The sequence below is a fragment of the Malaclemys terrapin genome, chromosome 23, assembly GCF_027887155.1.
Source record: "Malaclemys terrapin pileata isolate rMalTer1 chromosome 23, rMalTer1.hap1, whole genome shotgun sequence".
Classification (NCBI taxonomy): Eukaryota; Metazoa; Chordata; order Testudines; family Emydidae; genus Malaclemys; species Malaclemys terrapin.
This window is the reverse complement of record NC_071527.1, coordinates 397,046-418,435: the sequence shown is the minus strand read 5'-3', so window position 1 is coordinate 418,435 and position 21,390 is coordinate 397,046. Positions and strand designations below refer to the sequence as shown.

General features: G+C 47.5%; 1 protein-coding gene across 2 annotated transcripts in view; it reads left to right on the top strand.

Moving 5' to 3' along the window:
* The window catches only part of FAM186A (family with sequence similarity 186 member A), a 29,977-nt gene extending 11,550 nt beyond the window's left edge, over nt 1–18,427 (top strand). The window contains exons 3-7 of one of the 2 annotated variants that reach the window (XM_054012529.1): nt 38–3,206; nt 4,442–4,634; nt 5,957–6,132; nt 6,825–7,010; nt 18,322–18,427. In XM_054012529.1, the coding sequence (XP_053868504.1) occupies nt 38–3,206; nt 4,442–4,634; nt 5,957–6,132; nt 6,825–7,010; nt 18,322–18,364 (3,767 nt within the window). In that variant the 3' untranslated portion in view covers nt 18,365–18,427. Of the gene's footprint in view, nt 1–37; nt 3,207–4,441; nt 4,635–5,956; nt 6,133–6,824; nt 7,011–18,321 lie in introns of those variants that run through there. The other variant, XM_054012530.1, reaches the window with a different exon arrangement.
* Nucleotides 18,428–21,390: the final 2,963 nt, after the last annotated feature.

Genomic DNA, 21,390 nt, shown 5'->3' with positions numbered 1-21,390 from the left:
CCCTAATTCTTTTTCTTTGTGTGTCTAACTTTCCCAGTTGTTCCCAAAACTGGCATGTGGAGAGCATGGCGAGAAAAAGTTGCACAGAAACCTCAGGAAGCTCAGCCCTTGAGCCCTGAACAAATGCTAGAAGATGAATCTGTAACTTTCTCCAGGACTTCTGAGCTCCTTACCATGTTACAGGAATTTGTAGGGTCAACACTGTTCAACAAAGCAGAAGTTGTTGTTGTTAAATATATAGTGACAATGGTGGCGAATCTCACCAAAGCCTTCACTCTGCTAACCAAACAGTCCCGTGGCCTGCAAGCAAAGTATGATACCTTAGCATCCCAGGAGTCCAGGAAGCAGGAAGTTCAGTATGTGAACCTTCAAAAGGAAGTACAGGTGCTTAATGAGAAAAAGGCATCTTTGGAGGCTCAAGTCCAAAGCACTGAACACAAATACAAGATGCTTTTCATAGCAAATGAGGCAATGCAAAAAGAACTGCACAAGGTGAAGGAAAAAGCAGCAGTAAAGACAGAACCGTCTTTAAGAGACATGAAATTTGGGGTCAGGGCTTCTTATGAAAGGAAATCCCAGGAAGATGATAAACATCTGAGTAGGGAAAAGGATGCGAAGCTGTCAGCTGAAAAATCCCAGGCAGCCCTTGCTAAATCCCCCAGTGGGAAAAGGGAGGCAAAGGTACCAGATAAAAAGCTGCTTCAGAGACCATTGGTAGAGAGAACAGAAGACACCGGTGACAAACAGGATGCAAAGCTTCTAGATAAAAAGCCAGCACTGAAAGCCTCAATAGAGAGAGGTGAAGGCACCAGTGACAAACAGGATGCAAAGCTTCTAGATAAAAAGCCAGCACTGAAAGTCTCGACAGAGAGAGGTGAAGACACCAGTGACAAACAGAAGGCACAGAAAGCCCCAGTAGAGAGAACTCAAGACACTGTTGTCAAATGGGATGCAGTCATCCCAGTGGAAAAACAAGAAGAGACTTCAGGAGACCTGGCTGGAAGATGGCATGAACAACCTCTGGACAGTGAGCAAACAGAGGCTGCTGACAAATGGGATGTGAACCTCCTGGGTGGAACCCAGGAAGTTGTTGAAGATGTCACTCGTGAGTGGCATGAGATCCTGCCAGATGATCATGAGCTCAAGGCTGACAGTGAAGAAGAAATTGAAAGTCTCCCATCCCCAACAGAGTTCCCATGCCAAGGGGTCTCTAGGAAAGGAAAGCAGAGGAAGAGGAAGGAAAGCCTGGACACTGAGGAGACACATACAAAAATATCTCAGAGCCCTATCAGCAGAAGCATGCTGGACCCATCCACTGCACTGTATGGGTTTAATTCAGCTATCCTGGCTTATCTGGAGGAGAAGACGGAGAAACTATGGAAATGTCCCTCTCCTGGGAAGAGACAAGCAGAGAGGATGCTGCCCAAGGACCCAGAAGCCCAAAGGCTCTACATGGCCTTGGAGAGGAAACTGGAAGAATTCTTCTCAAAAATGAAGATAAAATATTCTAGAAGCTTAGAGGAGCAGAAGCTTCCAAGGAGCCTGGAGCTGACTGAAGATCGTGAGGAGGAGGCAAAGCCACCCTTGGAGGCTCTTCCTGGAATGTTCATTCCAGGGAAAGAAGTTCCTGGTCCCTCCATCCAGTTGAGTGACCCTGACAGTTCCTTTTTGGAGTCCAAAGTTCCTGGGATCTCACAATGGGGACTCCCTGCAGCCCTGTTGAAGGAACCTAATATCTCAGCACATTTTCCATTTCCCAAGCAATGGCAGCAGCAATGGCAGCGACAACAGCAGGAGCAATGGCAGGAGAAGGAAGAGGAATGGTTTAAGGAGATACAGAAGGAGCAGCAGTATCAGATGCAATGGCCGTCACCACAGCCTGAGGAGCAGCTCCAGCAGCAGCTGCAAGGGGTAAAGGAGAAGGTAGAGGTGGAGCAGCAGGAAGAACATCAGTTTGAGGAGCTGCAGCCACAGCAGGAGCCACTGCAGGAGGGGCAGGAAGAGGAGCAAACGCAGTGGAAGAAGCAGCTGGAGGAACAAGCAGAGGAGCAGAGACTGAGGCAGCAGCAGCTGGAGCAGCAGCAGAGGCTCTATCAGCAGTGGCAGGAAGAGCAGCAGGAAAAGCAGGAGGAGCAGCAGAGGCTGTGGCGGCAGCAGGAGGAGGAGCAGGAGGAGCAGCAGAGGCTGTGGCGGCAGCAGGAGGAGGAGCAGGAGGAGCAGCAGAGGCTGTGGCGGCAGCAGCAGGAGGAGCAGCAGAGGCTGTGGCGGCAGCAGGAGGAGGAGCAGCAGAGGCTGTGGCAGCAGCATGAGAGGGAGCAGCAGCAGCAGCGGGAGCAGCAGGAGGAGCATCTGAAATTATGGCAGCAGGAGGAGCAAGAGCATGAGCAGCAGGCAAGGCACTGGCAGCAGCAGGTGGAGGAGCATGAGGAGCAGCTGCAGTTGTGGCAGCAGGAGCAGGAGGAACATGACCTTCAGCTGAGGCAGTGGCAGCAGCAGGAGGTGAAGCAGCAGGAGCAGGAGAAGCACTGGCAGCAGCAGGTGGAGGAGCATGAGAAGCAGCGTCAGTTGTGGCAGCAGGAGCAGGAGGAACATGACCTTCAGCTGAGGCAGTGGCAGCAGCAGGAGGTGAAGCAGCAGGAGCAGGAGAAGCACTGGCAGCAGCAGTGGCAGGAGCAGCTACAGCAGTTGCATGAACAGCAAGAGCTGCTGCAAAAACAGATGCAGCAGGAGCAGTACCTGATCCCAAGGCCTAAAACAGTTCCCCGGAGCAGAGAGCCTGGGACCCTGGAACACTTGACGAAACAGATCCCACTCAGGCCAAGGAGAGACATTGCAAAGGAAGAGGTGCTACTGTATGAATATTTCAAGCCTTCTACCCAGCAAATGGTTCCCACTCAGAGCAAAGTATCCCTGCACTCTCAAGCTCAGTCTACTGAGGAGACTAGCTGGCTCCCGACGCTGGCTCAGAAGACCAAAGGGAAGAGCTTGGTGCCCTCCAGCATGTCAGAGAAGCGGTACTGGGTGGATGTGGAGGCTCAGAGGGAGAACTTGGTGCTGCTGGGGCAGGCGACCCAAAAGTGCAGACTACCCCCACACCTGCACATGCAGGCGAAGGAGGTTATCACTGAGACCCTGCACACTGATGTTGAGAGGCTGGCTCTCCTCTTCCACAAATACATCTCCTTCTGCCACCTCCAGCATGTCAGGTACCAACATATGCAGTCTACTGTTATCCATGTGGGGCCAAATCCTTGCTAAGGACCTGTTCTGCTGCCATCAAAGCCAATGTGAGCCTGTCCATTGAGTTCAATGAGAGCAAGACTTTGCTCAGTCTTTACACAGGCAAAATTCCTGTTGAAGCCAATGGGACAAATCCTGAGGTCCTTACTAAGGCCTTACTCAGACCACAGGCCTTGTGGCAGCTGGGGAATAAGTAAGGTGCAGACTCACCTAGTTCATGCCCCCTCCCTTCCATGACATGCCACACACACAAACACACCCTGGAATATCCCTCCACCTGGGGCTTTTGTGAAAGGGCTCAAATAACGTCTTGCACCAGGGTATTCTCCAAAGGACAGCTGCTTTGCAGCCTCTTTGTTCGGCAGTTCCTCAGGGCAGCCAGGATGGGGTCCAGTGGATCAGATCTTGACTGGTGCTGAGCATGTGTAGCACTCATTAAAGTCTGCTTCTATTGAGCTCAGTGGTCAAACTCTCACTGATCTCAGTCAGAACAGGATTGTGCAAAGTGTGCTCAGCATCTCTCGGGATTTGGCCCTAGCTCAGCAATAGACAGACCATTTCCTTTACTTCTGTGGTAGTTCTGGGTGGTTGGTGCTTCTTGTGATTTGTCCCAAAATCAATCAAATTAGCTTATCAACTTTATTTATTTATTTTTTTTGGAGGGTTGGAAGATAAAGGCTCAAAGCAGCACAAAGGAAACTACATATGGTCTCATCACCTAGTGATCTGAGTGGGGTTTCCATTCTCCGAAATATCAGGGCTGAGATCCTTTGTACAGATCTGACAGAAAAACCTGGCCTCAAAATTACCGATGGGTCAAAGCCAGAACCATTCATCCCACCCCAAACCGTGAATTTTGGAAAAAAGGTAGTGATGAACTCAAGCCACAGCCCTTGGGTTTGGATTTCAAACACCCCAAAGGTCAAAAGTCTTGGATACAGGGTTGTGGTCTGGACCATCTCTAATTAAAAGAGATGCAAACGAGGTACTTCAACATCTAGAAATTAAGATAATAGGGCATTAGAAAAACTGAGATGGCTGGATGTATGGCTAGACAGAACCTTACATCCAAAGCACCCCTCAGTTTGCATATCCTTCCCCACTCCCCTGCTAACACAACACACATCAAACTATGTAAATAGGTTCTATTGTGGAGAAGAAACATTTCTCATAATTTAATTCCTTTTCTTTCTATTCCAAGACAAACCTTAATGTCCAGATTGGAAGCTGCCAGAGCTGTAAATGATGGTGCTGAGGTCCGGAACTTGTATACATATGTGGAGAGGGTGGATGCTTACCGGAAAAAGGTGCTACAGTGCTGGGTGGCCAAACAGAAAACAGCAGAGCAGGCACGTCGACACTGCCTTGGCAAGATGATTTCCTTGTTTGCCCAGGTGAGCTTTCGGGGCGAAGTTCTCTTCTTGGTTCCCACAGATGATCCTGCTGACATGACTGGCATAACCAAGAGAAGAGTGTGGCCCTTGGTTTTTATTGGTCACTTTTGTTTCTAAAATTAGAAATATCCAATGGGATAACAAGACAGAAAAACAGTGTTTAAGGGGCTAGGGTGAAATTTCCCCTGTGCAGAAATGCCAGCACAAGGCCTATGCCAAAGGCCCAAAGGGCATAAGTGGGACTTAAGCAATGCATCAGCCTTGCTCTGACTGTCTGCACAAGAGTGGATGTCACCTTTACTGATATTTCCCATCTATTCTTGAATCCTAGTCTTCCAGGGAGTGGGAAAGGTGTTGAGGATCAATTGTGGTTGCAAAGGAGAGGGCTGGTCCGGAGATTAGGGTACCAGTTTCAGACTTGGTTCAAGTCCCTGCTCAGCCACAGACTTCCTGGGTGACCTTGGGCAAGTCACTTAGCATCGCTGTGCCTCAGATACCCATTTGCAAACAGGATAATAACTATCCTACAGGGGTGCTCAGAGGACGAATACATTAAAGATTATTAGGTGCTCAGGTACTATGGTAATGGAGGCCAGATAAATACTTTGCCTTCAATTGAAAGGAGCTGGAGAAAGGCAAAATGTTACTATGCCTGATACTGAGTAGCATGCTAACTGCCTGTAGCCTCCAGAAAAGCCAACAGGAGTTGTGGGTGCTTGGCAGCTTTCTGGGATTAGAAATAATTAATAAATCCCTGTAAAAAAAATTTAAAGTGCCACCTTCTCCTCTTTTAAATCCCTCCATAAAACCTACCTCTGCCATGATGCCTAAATATCACTGTCACCTGGCATTGGTTTGGCAAGTGGCGAACTAAGGCTTCTGCTTTTATTTTATGCTAACCTTTGTTTTATTGTTCCCTCGTCCCATCAAATCTGCTCCCCACCCCATTTGTCTGCTGTGTCCACCTGTTGCATCCTAATAGCTAGATTGTGAGCTCTCTGGGGCAGGGACTGTCTCTTTGGCACTTGCCTATAATTACTATAATATCTCTACTATTCTTTTACTAATGATTACGAACTCCAATCCTTATGCTCTTACTCAGACAAACTCCTACTGGCAGAGGATTTAGATATTATTATTATTATTTATTATTATTACCAGTGTACAGATTAATTGGACCTGATTCTCCTCTCCCCTAACCCAGTTTTATCCCTGTAGCCCCTTTTGATTTCAGTCAGGTTATTTTTGAATGTGAGTGAGAGAAGGGAGAGGGGAAGCACTGGCAGCAGGAGGACAGCTCCTTTTCTTTGTTGTTCCATTAGCTCCGCCTGAGCTCTGAACTCCACCTCAACAGCCCATCCCCACTCGTGATCAAAGCAGTGGATGAAATGAAGGAGTTCCCGTCCTCAGCCCATGCCAGATCCAAATCCCCTGGCTATCCAAGCCCCCTGGCAAGTGTGAAGAAAGTCAGAGACTTTATGTATCCAGCTGGAGTCAGGTATATGGGGGTCTGAAAATGTTCCACGCAGCCCTTATTAACACACCCTGCCTTGCTACAGCCCCAAATTGTGGTCTGATGCTCAGGTCCTCCTTATGGTGATCCTGTAAGGTGCTGGTTGCTTCCTCTAAGAGGCTGAGCACCTACAACTCTCACTGACTTTTGAGGGTGCTCAACTTCTACCAGAATCAAACTCCAAGAGCCCCAGCATTCCACTTGGCCTCTCCCCCTTTTCACTGTCTTCCCTCTTTCAAGACCTCCAGCCAGAGTAAGACATACCCTGTGTTCCCATCTTGGCTGTTTCAGCTTTTCCCTTCCTCTCTGTACTTGCTCTGTGGCTACGCAGAGGACTTCAGTCTCCAGGGCAGTCAACCACCAGTTGAAGCCCAATCCTGCTGAGCACCCTCAATTGCTACTGAGCCAAGTCCTGTCATTGACTCAAGCAAACTCCCTTTGGAGTCTAATCCGGAGAGGCACTTCTCACTTCCATCTCCCACTGAAGTGCTCAGAACACTGGGCCACTTATGTCGGTGCTTAAATATGGGTTTAAATGCTTAGCTTTAGCACTTGTTTGTACGTTCTGGGTTGAGTCAGGAGCCCGTTGGCTTGGCCCATCACATTACTGTGTTAATAGGTTTGTAGCTGAGTAGTTTTTATTGCTTCCAAATGACTGTGTTTTTGTGCTCCTGCAGTGAGCAGGTTTGTGACCAGATAGAGTCAGTATGGAGGACCGATGTCATCTCTCACAGTTTTCCTATCGTTCCAAAACCCCATGTGTCCCTGCTCTGGTCCCAGGCTGGTTTCCCAGATATCCCTAGATTTCTGGAACTGGACGTGAGCTCAGTTAGGAGCAAACCCCTTAAGTCTCTACAGACACGGTAAGCAGCCTTACATTTTAATTTACTTCAGTCTGCAGGACGAACCATGTTATAATAATATGACTGTGTCAATCTCTAATTCCCTCTTTCCAAAGACCTCACCAAGCTTTGCAAATATTAATGAGTTAAACTTCCGGGTGAGTTAGGGAAACATCTGTATTCCCATTTTACAGATGGGGAAAATGAGGCACAGAGGGAAAAGCAAGTCAGTATCAGAGCCTGAAATAGAACCCAGCTCTTGTGATGCCCATCCAGGTGCTCTAACCATTAGACCTTCCTACACCTCTCTGCATGCTGAAGGGGATTTCTTTTTTGACTGAAGCCACTCGGTCTCCTTGGTTTTATGCTGCAGAAAGAGCTGCATTTGAGCAGGGGGTAGGCAAAGGAAGGTGAGAGAGGGCCTTTGGGGGAGAGGAGGGAGGCAAGATGCAAATGTGCTATGAGTGGAAGCCAAGAAGAAGGCCAAAATATTATTTTCAGACACAACATTAGAGATGTAAGAGTTCCCTTGATACTTGCACATGGATACACCTATCAGAGTAACCAGGAGTAATGGGTGCACACTGAGCTAACAAAATTACCTTAGCATTACATATTAATAACAGCCCAGCTAGCTCCCCACCACATGGCCTGTGTATCCACCTCTCGTCCACACCACACTGCTTGTGTTCCCCCACAGCCAGATGTTGCTGTGCCCTGCCAGCTCGGTGTGTGTGTTTCTCCCCCCTGCCAAAAGCTTTGGCAGAGTGCTGATGTTTCCTTCTTCCAGGAACTTCTTAGAACTTCTGTACAGCCTGTTGCTGCAGGTTCACATGCTGCTGGTCCTGGCTCCTGCTGGTTGTGCTCAAAGCTACCTGAGCAGGGGACAAGACTCATTCCTGTGAATGGGGGAGGAGCACCCCAAAATGTGATGAATTGCCACATTTTTTTAGCTGAGAAAGGCAAGCCATTTGTTCCCCATGACCCTCAAGATCTAAAAAGTTTGCATGGATTAAAATGACCAGCTATGCTCATGCAAATCCAGAGAGTTGTGGGGCTTTGGGCTTCAGAACTGTCTCCTCTACAGCCAACCTAGCCTCTCTGCCTCCTTCTGTCCTGATCAATGTCACTTTGGCTACCATGGCAATTCTGCCCCTCCCCATAGCAAGCCAAAGACCACAGGGCAAACCCCTAAGGCTAGGTAGGAATATGATAAAAAAAAAACTTTCCCCGCTCACAGAGAAGTAGAGATGCTCGTTGAATCCAGGGCCAAAGCAGCAGATGATATGGGGTGAAAACGTGACCATTATCTCTCATGATTTGTGGTCACATTGCTGCTACCTTTGTCTGGGCTAGAGAGTTGAGTTAATCTCCCTTCCTGTCTCCCTTCATGAGTGGCCTGTAGGTGTCACTGTTTAGTCACACAAAGCTTAAAGCATCCTTGTGTTCAGAATGACACTGCCTGCATTGAATTTGTATCCCCAACCTTTAACCTTGTTTAATTGCTACACACACATGCATGGAATCTCATTACATTTACTCATTTAAACTGATCTGATGATTCAAGGATGCAAGGGAGTTGAGTGGAAAGTATCTCTGGAAGAAAACAGCAGAACTGGGCTCACCTTCTCCAACATTCACCGAGTGCCTTTTATCCAAACATTGTTTACAAACCGTACGGCCACAGTACCCATAGAATCCAGTCACCTTTGGGGTGGAGGGCAGCAGTCAGGCTGTACAGCATCAAGTGTGGGGCTTGGGAAATGTTTGGGAAACCCTGACTCTTGTGAAAAGTGCCAAGATCTTCTTGGCCCTACTCCATTTAACATTTGTATCAATAACCTGAAAGAAAACATTAAATCATCACTGATAAAGTTTGCAGATGACATCAAATTGGGGGAGTGGTAAATAATGAAGGGGACAGGTCACTGATATAGAGTGATCAAGCTGGGCTCAAGCAAACAATATGCCTTTTAATATGGCTAAATCATAGAATCATAGAATATCAGGGTTGGAAGGGACCTCAAGAGGTCATCTAGTCCAACCCCCTGCTCAAAGCAGGACCAAGTCTCAACTAAATCATCCCAGCCAGGGCTTTGTCAAGCCGGGCCTTAAAAACCTCCAAGGGAGGAGACTCCACCACCTCCCTAGGTAACCCATTCCAGTGCTTCACCACCCTCCTAGTGAAATAGTGTTTCCTAATATCCAACCTGGACCTCCCCCACTGCAACTTGAGACCATTGTTCCTTGTTCTGTCATCTGCCACCACTGAGAACAGCCGAGCTCCATCCTTTTTGGAACCCCCCTTCAGGTAGTTGAAGGCTGCTATCAAATCCCCCCTCATTCTTCTCTTTTGGAGACTAAACAATCCCAGTTCCCTCAGCTTCTCCTCATAAGTCATGTGCTCCAGACCCCTAATCATTTTTGTTGCCCTCCACTGGACTCTTTCCAATTTTTCCACATCCTTCTTGTAGTGTGGGGCCCAAAACTGGACACAGTATTCCAGATGAGGCCTCACCAATGTCGAATAAAGGGGAACGATCACGTTCCTCGATCTGCTGGCAATGCCCCCACTTATACAGCCCAAAATGCCGTTAGCCTTCTTGGCAACAAGAGCACACTGTTGACTCATATCCAGCTTCTCATCCACTGTGACCCCTAGGTCCTTTTCTGCAGAACTGCTACCTAGCCATTCGGTCCCTAGTCTGTAGCAGTGCATGGGATTCTTCCGTCCTAAGTGCAGGACTCTGCACTTGTCCTTGTTGAACCTCAGAAGGTTTTTTTTGCCCAATCCTCTAATTTGACTAGGTCCCTCTGTATCCGATCCCTACCGTCTAGTGTATCTACCACGCCTCCTAGTTTAGTGTCATCTGCAAACTTGCTGAGAGTGCAGTCCACACCATCCTCCAGATCATTAATAAAGATATTAAACAAAACTGGCCCCAGGACCGACCCTTGGGGCACTCCGCTTGAAACTGGCTGCCAACTAGACATGGAGCCGTTGATCACTACCCACCTCTCTTCATTAGGTGGAGCCCGTCTCTGCCTAGCACTCCTTCCTGGAACGCCATCCCATGGTCGAAGAATCCAATGTAAATGTATACATGTAGGAACAAAAAATGTAGGCCATACTTACAGGATGAAGGACTCTATCCTGAGAAGCAGTGACTCTGAAAAAGATTTGGGGTTTGTAGTGGAGATAATCAGCTGAACATGAGCTTCTAGTGCGACACTGTGGCCAAAAGAGCTAATGTGCTCATTGGGTGCATAACCAGGGGACCCTCAAGTGGCAGTAAACAGGTTAGTAGTATAAGGGCCCTACCGTCAATCAAACCCTAACCCCTCCCCTTGACCCCTTAAGCCCCGCCACTTGACCCCTTGGTCCCTCCCACCTGTCACCGGAAGTCCCACCCTGTGGGGGTATTACTTCCGGGGTCAAGGTGCCACCTGACCGGAAGCAAGGTGTGTCATGTGGCCCCTCTAAGAACTCCCCCCCACCCTCTACCAAGGGGTTTCGTCCCGAAAGGACCGCCCCGAGAGGAGATTTTGACCAGGGTGACTTCCAGGTTGGGGTGACCCTTCCGGAAGTGAGTCATGTGACCCCACTAAGAACTCCTCCCAAGGGCCTCCGCCAATCAGAGTGCAGCCCCATAAGTCCCAGCGCCAGACAGAGGAGGCGGCCATCTCTTACCAAGGTAATGTGTTTTCGAAATCGCGGAAAGGCTGCTGAGAGGAAACATGGACTCCTTCACCAACCCCGTGAGAACGTCAGACTTTGTTTTAGGCCCGACCACCTTTGGACTTGTGTGGAGAAAGCGCTACATCAGTAACGGTTCCGAGGAGGACCCTTTGACCGAGCCGTTGATGGATACGTCGGAACCTGACCCCGAAACCCTTGTGAGGCAGCCCGATGAGCGTGACGGCCTCTCTTTGTCCACCCCCTCAGAGGTGGAAGGCGATCGCGGCTCGGAGGAGGCACTGGCGGATAAAGCAAACGGAAAAGACGGAGCTCAGGTAAAATGAATGATTAAGCAGCGGCGGTCGAGGAGGGGTGGGTAATGAGGTAGGAACTGGGGATGGTGTAAATTAAAAAAAAACAAGCAGTGGGGGTGCTTATACGGTTTCTTTTCTGAAAATCTCTCAACAGGTCGACGATGCCTTTTTAGAGGCCTTTAAGAACTTACACTTCGGAAGCCCTGTGGGAGTAAACATATCGTGCGTCAGCTGTTTTTGCTCATGTCTGAGACACAGATCTCAAGCCGAAAAGGACAAAATGGAAGAATGAACCATCTGAGACTCCCTTATGGTAGGGGTCATGGCATCCATTTTTACAGGTGACTGTAAAAGGTCATGTTAAACTAGGCGATTAATAAAACTTATTTAAATGTGTCAATATGAATGTGTCCCTTTCATACTCGTGGTAGTAAAAGACGGTACCAGTAACAGTCATGTCTACACAGACGGCTCTGTTAAAGAAAATATATTACGCCCCCGGGGAAGTTGGGAGCTTCAGCGAGGTCAACCCTCTTTTTCAAGCGGCCAGAAAGCATAGTAAAACTTTAAACAGAAGACAGGTAACAGCATGGCTTTCAGACCAGGATGCTTACACTTTACACAAACCAGCTCGAATACGTTTTAAAAGAAACAAGACCATTGTTTCAGATGTGGATGCGCAGTGGCAGGCTGATTTGGTGGATATGCACCGGTTCTCCAAACACAACAGCGGTTTTAAGTACATCTTAACAGTGATAAACATTCTATCCAAATATGCCTGGGCCTTAGGCCTAAAAGACAAGACGAGTGGTGAGGTATCCAAGGCCTTTAAAGCTATTTTCAGTGAAGGTCGCGTGCCTCAAAAATTACAAACCGATCGGGGGAAAGAATTTTTAAACAAACCTTTAAGTGGATTGTTAAAGCGGTATGGAGTTCACCATTTTGTTACCAATAATGAAGTCAAAGCAGGGGTTGTGGAGCGATTTAACAGAACTTTAAAAACTAGGATGTGGAGATATTTTACAGCCCATAACACCTTTTGCTACATTGACGTCTTACCTGACTTTATAAAGAGTTACAACCAGAGCTTTCACAGAACTATACGTACCAGACCCATTGATGTTAACCCTTCAAATTCTCTGAAGGTATGGAAAACGGTTTACGGAGATGGTTTTAAAATAAAACCGGTTGTTGCCCCTTTTAGAAAAGGTGACCACGTGATACTATCTAAAACCAAAGGCTCTTTTGAAAAAGGTTATGAACAGACGTTTACCGATGAGATATTCATAGTGGATGAAGCCTTAACCAGGGGCCAGAGACCTGTATACCGCTTAAAAGATTACGAGGGTGAGGCAGTTACTGGATCTTTTTACCCTGAAGAATTACAAAAAGTAAACCCCAAACGAGACAGGATTTACAGGATTGAAAAAGTTCTAGCAGAGAAAGGAAAAGGGAGAAAAAAGCAGCTACTGGTGAAATGGTTGGGGTGGCCCGATAAGTTTAACAGCTGGGTGGAAGCTTCTCAACTCTGTGACATCTAGACAAGAACAAAAAAAGATTCCTTCTGCAAAGACAGAGAGAGAGAAAAAATGAGCGACAGTGGGTTTTACATTACTTTGCCCAGCAATACCAGCTCTGCGGTTTTTCCCAAAACCACCATCTCAGACTTTACAATACGGCTAATTAAGCCCTTGGATCTCCCGGTGCCTGGGAGGTGGGGTTAGCGGAAATACAATACCCGCACAGCTGGAATACCATCAATGAAGACACCCCTTTCGAAATCACCTTTGGAGCTACAACGTGGAATTTCATCCTACGACGAGGGTATTACTCGACCATACCCGAATTACTGGAGCATATGAACAGCAATGTGGCTCGTCATCCTGGACCGCCTGAGGTGGTCATGAACTACGATCCTGTGGGTAGAAAAGTGAGACTTAAATCTACCGATTTTATGTATGTGTTTTCTACTGACGGGGAGCTAGCTAACATTCTGGGTTTGGGCCACAAACGCAACTTTCAAAAATTCCCCTTCTCGGCAGACATCACAGGAGGTTTTAACTTCTTGTATCTATACACGGATATTGTAGAACACCAGTTTGTGGGGGACTTTTCTGTTCCCCTGTTACGCTGCGTCCCTGTCCGAGGAAGGAATAATGAGTTTGTTACCATCACCTATGACAAACCTCATTACGTCCCTGTCAGTAAACACCACATCGACACCATCACCATTGAAATAAAGACAGATCAGAACAGACATGTCTCATTTCGCTTCGGCAAGGTGATCGTCAAGCTGCATCTGCGGCCGTGGAGAGAGCGAGGTTTCTAAAAAAGCAAAACCCTATTATGGCGATCCCAAAAAATTATGACGACCCCACCATCTACAGGAACTATTACAAAGCCCGGGGTGGATACGCCCTTCCTGGATATCATGAGGCCCCCATGATGTACGGGGCGGGTGTGGATGGAATATTTCGTAGCCTCTTTCGAAAAGCCGTACCGCTTTTGAGGAGGGGAATAGAGATTATTAAACCCCATGTAAAAAACGCCGCTCAAAACATAGCTAAAGATGTGGTAGGTCATGTCTCCCGTGCTGTTCTGGAGAAGGTGGGGAATACAGCTTCACAGGAAGGATCGGGGCTGATGTACATTAAAAGGAGGAAGAGAAAGAGAAATACTCAACGTACAGGTCCCCTGAAACCCTTTAAAAGAAAGGCTTTGACGCGCCGGGCCAGCCATAAGCAAAAGTCCAAGAGGAAGCCTGGGTGAAAGAGGAGATGCGCTCTGCCTGGTAAAAGAGACATATTTTAATCAACATGGCTTTTGTTCACTGCAGGTCTGAAGAGTGCACCAAATCCGAACTAGACTTGTTTCAAATAGCCCCTACGCAGACCAGCATCGAGAAAAGCATCTACATCGAGGTGCTGCCTCTATCGGCCATTATGGAGTCTGCCCCCATTGACTTTTTTATAGCAGGGAATGGCATAGATTATATGGATTTAAACAACACGCTGCTGTATCCGTGTTGCAAGATTGTAAAAGGAGACGGAACTGAACTCACCATGGACGCCGAAGTGGGCCTGGTGAATTATCCCGTGGCCTCTATTTTCAGTCAGTTGGATGTCATGCTGGGAGACCGCCTCATAAGCCAAAGCAATAACTGTTACCCTTACAGGGCCTTTATAGAATCGGTGCTCAATTACAGCGACGACACCTTCTCCACTCAGTTTTCCACCGGCCTGTTTTACAAAGTTCTATGCCAAGCTGCCTCCTAAACTCCTCATCAACAACTTGTATTGGCGTTGAGCAAAAACATGGTGGGGCCAGTTCATCTTCGCTGCTTGATGCAACACTGTCCGAGTCCTCTAGAAAGGCATCGTCGAGCTGTTGAGAAATTTTCAGAAAAGAAAACGTGTAAGCACCCCTCACTGCTTGTTTTTTAATTTACGCAACCCCCAGGTTCCTAACCCATTACCCACCCCTCCTCGACCGCCGCTTCTTAATCATTCATTTACCTCAGCGCCGTCTTTTCCGTTCGCCTTGTCTGCCGGTGACTCCCCCGAGCTGCAATCGCCTTCCACCTCTGAGGGGGTGGACAAAGAGAGACCGCCACTCTCATCGGGGTTTCTCACTAGGGTTTTGGGGTCGGGTTCCAGCGTATCCAGCAACGGCTGGGCCAAAGGGCTCCCCTCGGTCGCTCCCTCCTCCTCCTTGGAACTGTAGCTGATGTAGCGCTTTCTCCGCGGATGGTCAAAGAACCTCGGGGCTAAAACAAAGTCCGAAGTTCTCATGGGGGTGGTGAAGGAGTCCATGTTTCCTCTCAGCAGCCTTTCCGCGATTTTGAAAACACGCGTCCTTGGTAAGAGATGGCCGCCTCCTCTGTCTGGTGCTGGGACTTATGGGGTAATGGTGCTGCACTCTGATTGGTGGAGGCCCTTGGGAGGAATTCTTAGTGGGGTCACATGACTCACTTCCGGAGGGGTCACCCCAACCTGGAAGTCACCCTGATTGGTCAAAATCTCCTCTCAGGGCGGTCCTTTTGGCACAAAACCCCTCCTGATTGGTAGAGGGTGGTGGGGGGAGTTCTTAGAGGGGTCACACGACCCACTTCCGGACGGGTCACCCCCGCCCCGGAAGTTACCCTGATTGGTCAAAATCTCCTCTCGGGGAGGTCCTTTCAGCACAAAACCCCTCCTGATTGGTAGAGGGTGGGTGGGGGGGAGTTCTTAGAAGGGTCACATGACACACCTTGCTTCCGGACAGGTCACCCCCGCCCCGGAAGTAATACCCCCACGGGGTGGGACTTCTGGTGACAGGTGGGAGGGACCAAGGGGGTTGAGGGGTGGGGCTTAAGGGGGTCAAGGGCGGGGTTAGGGTTTGATTGACGGTAAGGCCCTGATACTACTCAGGTTATTTTGCCTCTACATATGGCACTGGTGTGACCACTGCTGGAATACTGTGTTCAGTTCTGGTGCCAGCAATACAAGAGGATGTTGATAAATTGGAGTGGGTTTAGAGAAGTGTCACAAGAGTTCTTTATAGTGATAGACTGCAGGAGCTCAATCTATTTAGCTTAACAAAGAGAAGGTTAAGAGGAGACTTGATCACAGTCTATAAGTACCTACCTGGGGAACAAATATTTAATAATGGGCTCTACAGTCTATCAGAGAAATGTATAAAAAGATCCCCAATGGTTGGAAGTTGAAGCTAGATAAATTCAGACTGGAAATAAACTGTACATTTTTAACAGACAAAAATAATTAACCATTGGAACACTTTACCAATGGTTGTGGTGGATTCTCCATCACTGACAATTTTTGAATCAAGACTAGATGTTCTTCGAAGAGATATGCTGTAGAAATTATTTTTGGGAAGTTCTCTGTCCTGTGTTCAGACTAGATGACCAAAATGGTCCCTTTGGCCTTGGAATCTATGAATCTATAATGTCCATGCAGAGCAGGCAGTATCCATGGATTCAAGGCTTCCTCTGAAAGCTCCCCACATTGTAAAGTGTATGATAACCAGGTCGCCTGCCTTGGAAGGGGCCTGCAGAGTTCTTTGGTGTTGGAATCCATCATTCTAGTCAGGGCTGGCTCCAGGGTTTTGGCCGCCTAAAGCAGCCAAAAAAAAAAAAAAAAAGCTGTGATCGCAATCTGCGGCAGCAATTTGGCGGGAGGTCCTTCGCTCCCAGGCGGAGTGAGGGACCGTCCGCCGAATTGCTGCCGAATACCTGGACGTGCTGCCCCTCTCTGGAGCCGCCGCCCCAAGCACCTGCTTGAGAAGCTGGTGCCTGGAGCCGGCCCTGATTCTAGTTATTTCAATATTGATGCTCATACTACAAAACTGTGGATAAACCTTCTGAGGGTAATGAGAGTATCAGTCTGGTGGGACTGGGAATGAATCTTACCAGCTGCAAGAAGCAAACACAATAGAAAAACAGACATTCCTAGCTCCTATGCTCAGATCTCACTGACATTCTGCATATCCAGCTGGAGGGGCAGAGGGAAGTGGTGCTTCTTAGGTGGGTTTTACAGGGCAAGAAATCTGAGGTTTTTCTCTGTTAGATGTTCACATAGTGGTAGAGCAGGAAAGGATTCCACAAGCTGAAGGGCAAACTGGGAGGAACTGAGGAGTTATTTGGGATCCAGTGGATTTTGTGTTGGTGAAAGATGCAGATTTGTAGCTCTGGAGGCTGAATAGGCATTTCAGGCATTTCAGTGTGTTTTTTACTTTACACACACACACTCTCTCTCTCCTGTCCTTCTGTGCTTGGCCTGTCTGTGAATATTGCCTGCAATTATCATAAATTCTCAGTGGGGGCAGGACCTGAGTTACAGTGAGTTGAGTAATTGAAGTCCATTTAAGAGATTAGGTTCCTGCACAGGCTGTGGGCTCCAGCTGGCACAGTTCAGTGCAAGTTTCACTGACCAGTGTCTCTAAGACATGTGCATAAGAATGAGAGAGAAGCAAATTTAAGTGGAATAAAAACAGCACAAGAAATGATAGCAAAATATGCAGACCACGTGAAATGTTACCGTCTGGCTCTGTCATGGCATCCCGTGGACACCCAGGAGATTTCTGACTGAGTGTGACCTTAGATTGTCAGGTTGGTGAGGTAATATCTTTTATTGGACCAACTTCTGTTGATGAAAGAGACAAGCTCTCAAGCTACACAGAGCTCTTCTTCAAGTCTGGGAAAGGTACTAAGAGTGTGCTAGCTAAATACAAGATTGAATAGATAGTTTAGTATAAATAGTTAGCACATGTTATAAGGGACTGTTCACAATAAACTAAGATTTGGCTCTGTGAGATTAAAATACCTTTCAGAGCTTGATTTGCTGTGACATTCGAGGTGTGTCTTTACAGCCCATGGCAGTGAGCCTCCCAGCCCGGGTCTCATGCTAACGCTCTAAAAAAAAGCTGCGTAGACAACAGCACTTTGAAGTTGTGGCTCAGGCTCTGAAACTCACTCGCCCTAGGCTTCAGAGCCTTAGCTCCTGCCCAAGCCACAGTTTCAAAGCACTCACTACACAGCTGTTTTTAGAGCACTATTGTGAGCCCCTTTAGCCCATGTCTGTTGACTTGGGCTGGGAGGCTCAAGTCCACAGGCTGTGTAGATATATCCTCAGTGATGCTGTGTACCTAATGGCTACAGCCTGGGATCAGGATCCTGTTCTATGTTCTCATTTACTGTGCACACCAGATGTAATAAGGCTTATCACTTTTCATCTTTAAGGTGCTTTGCAAACATTAACCTATTAATCCTCACACACCCGCTGTGTGGCAGTTAAGTATTATCCCCGTTTTACAGATCTGTCTTTATCCACAGAATCTGTTCATGAATTTCTAGTACACCCCCTACCACAGTGTCAAGGTATCAAAATAATGAAGAAACAGAGTCAAGAGAGGTTACAGCCTGATTTTCAGAAATGCTGAGCACCCGTAACTCCAGCTGAACCTGCAGGTGCTCAGCATTTCTGAAAATCAACCCCTAAGTATCTAAGGGAGTTGATGTCAGCACTAGGATTAGACATCACCATTTCCTAATGTCCAGGCCTGCACTGTGACCATTAGACCATCCCATACTATTTAAAGGCCTAACTCTGTAAGGTGTTGAGTGTTCTTAGCACCCAAATAAACCAGTCCGTGTTGCAGTCAATCAACACTTTGCAGGATTGGTCCTTTTGTTTGTAGATATCAGTCACTAATGCCCCTAGTTCTTATATACATACAATCTCATTGACTTTAGATGCAGCAGGTGTGCAGGCCTGGGCTCTGCATAGCTATTAAATAATTAGTATTTTGTAACAATAAGCCTGTCTTCTTTTTTTTTTTTTAGAATCCAGAACCTTCCTAGATGGAAAACATATGGACACAAGTAAAAACCCATGTAAATATAGGATAGTCCAGATGCAGTTTAATGCACAACAGAAATGTATGTAGAAAGCAAATAAAGTATATTCTTGTGTTTATTTCATGGCCATGTGCCTTTACTGTAAGACTGCAGTTTATGTTCCAGTCTGTTGAGGCTGGGAGTGTCAAAGGCTCCTAAGGGAGTTCCACTGAATTCTCAACTTCCGTTGAACTCCAATCCTTCCACTGAATTTCTGTTCCTGCTCAGGAATGTGCCCCTCCATCCTCCTGGGCCTTCTCTTATTAGCTGAATAAGGGGCTGCAACAGAAACAATTGCATCTTCTGCCCATGTGTGTTACAGAGCAAAATTCATGTGCTCTATATACTGAAATCAAGAGGTTATATAGTGAAAGGGACTGAATGACAAGGTGAAAAGCTGTGCTTTTCAGGCAAACATTAGCTTGATATAGATTTGGGCTGGACTATAGCAAGCTTTATCTCATTTTGGTGGGTTGAGGTGACTGATAAGGGGAGGAATACCAATGGCAGAGCCAGGCTAGAACTCAGGAGTTCTGATCTCCTAGCCCTGCTTGTTTCAGAGTAGCAGCCATGTTAGTCTGTATCCGCAAAAAGAACAGGAGCTTATGCTCAAATAAATTTGTTAGTCTCTAAGGTGCCACAAGTACTTCTATTCTTTTAGCCCTGCTTGGCCACTCTATCAGAGTTGCATTTATTTGCATAGAGGTGTGGGGTTGTGTCATATATTCCTTAGTAGAGGACCTGGAACAATAGCATCTTCAGAACATCCTGACTACTGTGCTAGGGAACTATGGTGATAAGGCTTGTGACATATGTATTTGAACCAAAAGCAAAATCTTTCACAGTCATCAGAACCAATTGACTTGGGCCACGTATAGCTTTTTCAGCACCCTTCACATTCATTTTGCAAGAGGAAACTCCACCTCAAAGGAGCACTGGGGGCAGAGCATCAGGAATTTGCTTCCAAAAGAGGCCAAAAGTTAAATACTGTAACTACCAGGCACTCTGACAAATGCAAATGACTAGTAACTGCTGTAGTCAGGAGGCCTGGAGTAGCTGAGATGGGATCAAGATAAATTACTGCTGGGTGTGACCTGAGATAGAATCACACTCCCAGCAGCCCTGAGGTTTTGGCTGCTCCCAGACACAATGGAAATGCATCCCTCCCAACCCTGCAGCTACTTATGTAGAGCTCTTTTCCTAATGTTCCACTTACACCTGTGAATATAAGGACGGCCAGACTGGGTCAGACCAAGGGTCCATCCAGCCCAGCATCCTGTCTGCGGACAGTGGCCAATGCCAGGTGCCCCAGAGGGAGTGAACCTAACAGGCAGTGATCAAATGCTCTCTCTCCTGCCATCCATCTCCAGACAAACAGAGGCTAGGGACACCATTCCTTACCCATCCTGGCTAATAGCCATTAATGGACTTAACCTCCATGAATTTATCTAGTTCTCTTTTAAACCCTGTTATAGTCCTAGCTTTCACAACCTCCTCAGGCAAGGAGTTCCACAGGTTGACCGTGCGCTGTGTGAAGAAGAACTTCCTTTTATTTGAAGTGCAGCCAAGCTCTGACATCTGCGCTGCATGCGCTTCCAGGAGTCTCTCCCCATCTTAAACCATGCAGCTGAGTCTAACATCGGTCACGGTGTGAGCTGATGTTACAGATGTGTTCTCCCTGCCTCTGGTGAGAAGCTCAGGTACATGGGCTGAGAGTGCAGTATAAATACCTCCACAGCAGGGCAGCTTATACAGCCTCTCCTGTTAGATGAAATGTCGGATCTACTCAAGCATGTGAGTGGCTTTGGGACAGGGACTGTCTATTATGTATGTGTGCAGCACCTCGCTGTACAGGGGCTCTAGATGCTACTGCACCATAAAGGTAATAACAATAACTGTCTACTATGTGGGTTTGTGTCTAGCAGTCACCAGAGGAGGTAAGACCTGATAGCTGCACAGCTAAGCACTCCTTTAGCTGCAGTGGTCAGGTCCATTGTTCTTGGAACAGAAGGATCCGAGTTCTGTCCCCTGAACAAACCTGTGGCATGCATGTAGCCATGCTGTGCAGTATGAATGATACGAAGTAGCCTGCGTAGCTTGCACCGTGCACCGGAGAGGTGTGCCCACAGCATTGTCTCTCCTCATCCCCCACTCAGTTGTGTGTGCCAGTGTAACCAATTAAGCAGCTAGAGCTTCTCTGGTGAACACAAGGCAAGCCTGGAGCTGTTGGGGGTTAGAGGGTACACACAGTATGGAAGGCAATGGACACTGGCTGTCTCCACCTGGTATTTGGGTACAATTCCCAGAAAAGCCTGGTGTCCACAAGCCTATCAGAAACATCTGGCTTGAAAACTCATTTTAAGGCAGGAAATTAATTTGGATGTTAAGCCATTTCCTTTCATCTCTGTGGAGAGCAACTCTGGTGGCACGACAGCTGGAGAGCAGTATTTGGGAAATGCTGATTTTCATTAAGTTGCAGAGAGGAGAGAGAGAGGTCATGGAAAAGCCAGGGGTCCCCTCTCTGCCCACAATGCAACTTAATGAAAAGGAAGAGAGGTTCCTGGAGTGGGAGCAATTTACAGCCAACACTTCTTATTGTTCTTCCCTCACCCTTAAATTCTCCTTTTTCCAGGTTCTTACATGAGACCCATTTCCAACCTGTCAAAGAGCCTTTAAGGAGTTCAGAACCCAGCTCTGACCTGTGCCTGGTTTTCCGCTTAATTCATGGGACTTAGAGAACTGAGTGCATGTGATTGAGAGTCAGGGTTGATGAGAGATACAAGCAGCAGTTTGTTCTCAGTGGGAGAGGGAGCTGGAAGGAGTGAGTGCAGGAGTCTCTTGTGTCTGGCATGTCGTGTAACTGGAGTCTAGGGAAGGACCAGCAGTGGGTCCCTGCTGGGGAGAAGCAGGAATTGTTTGGGAAGGATTAAGCCTTAGGGAGTGGACTGATTTGGTGGGAAGGAGCCCTGAGGGAACTCAAGCCAAAGGTGGAGGCTCAGAATGAAAGTGTTGCCT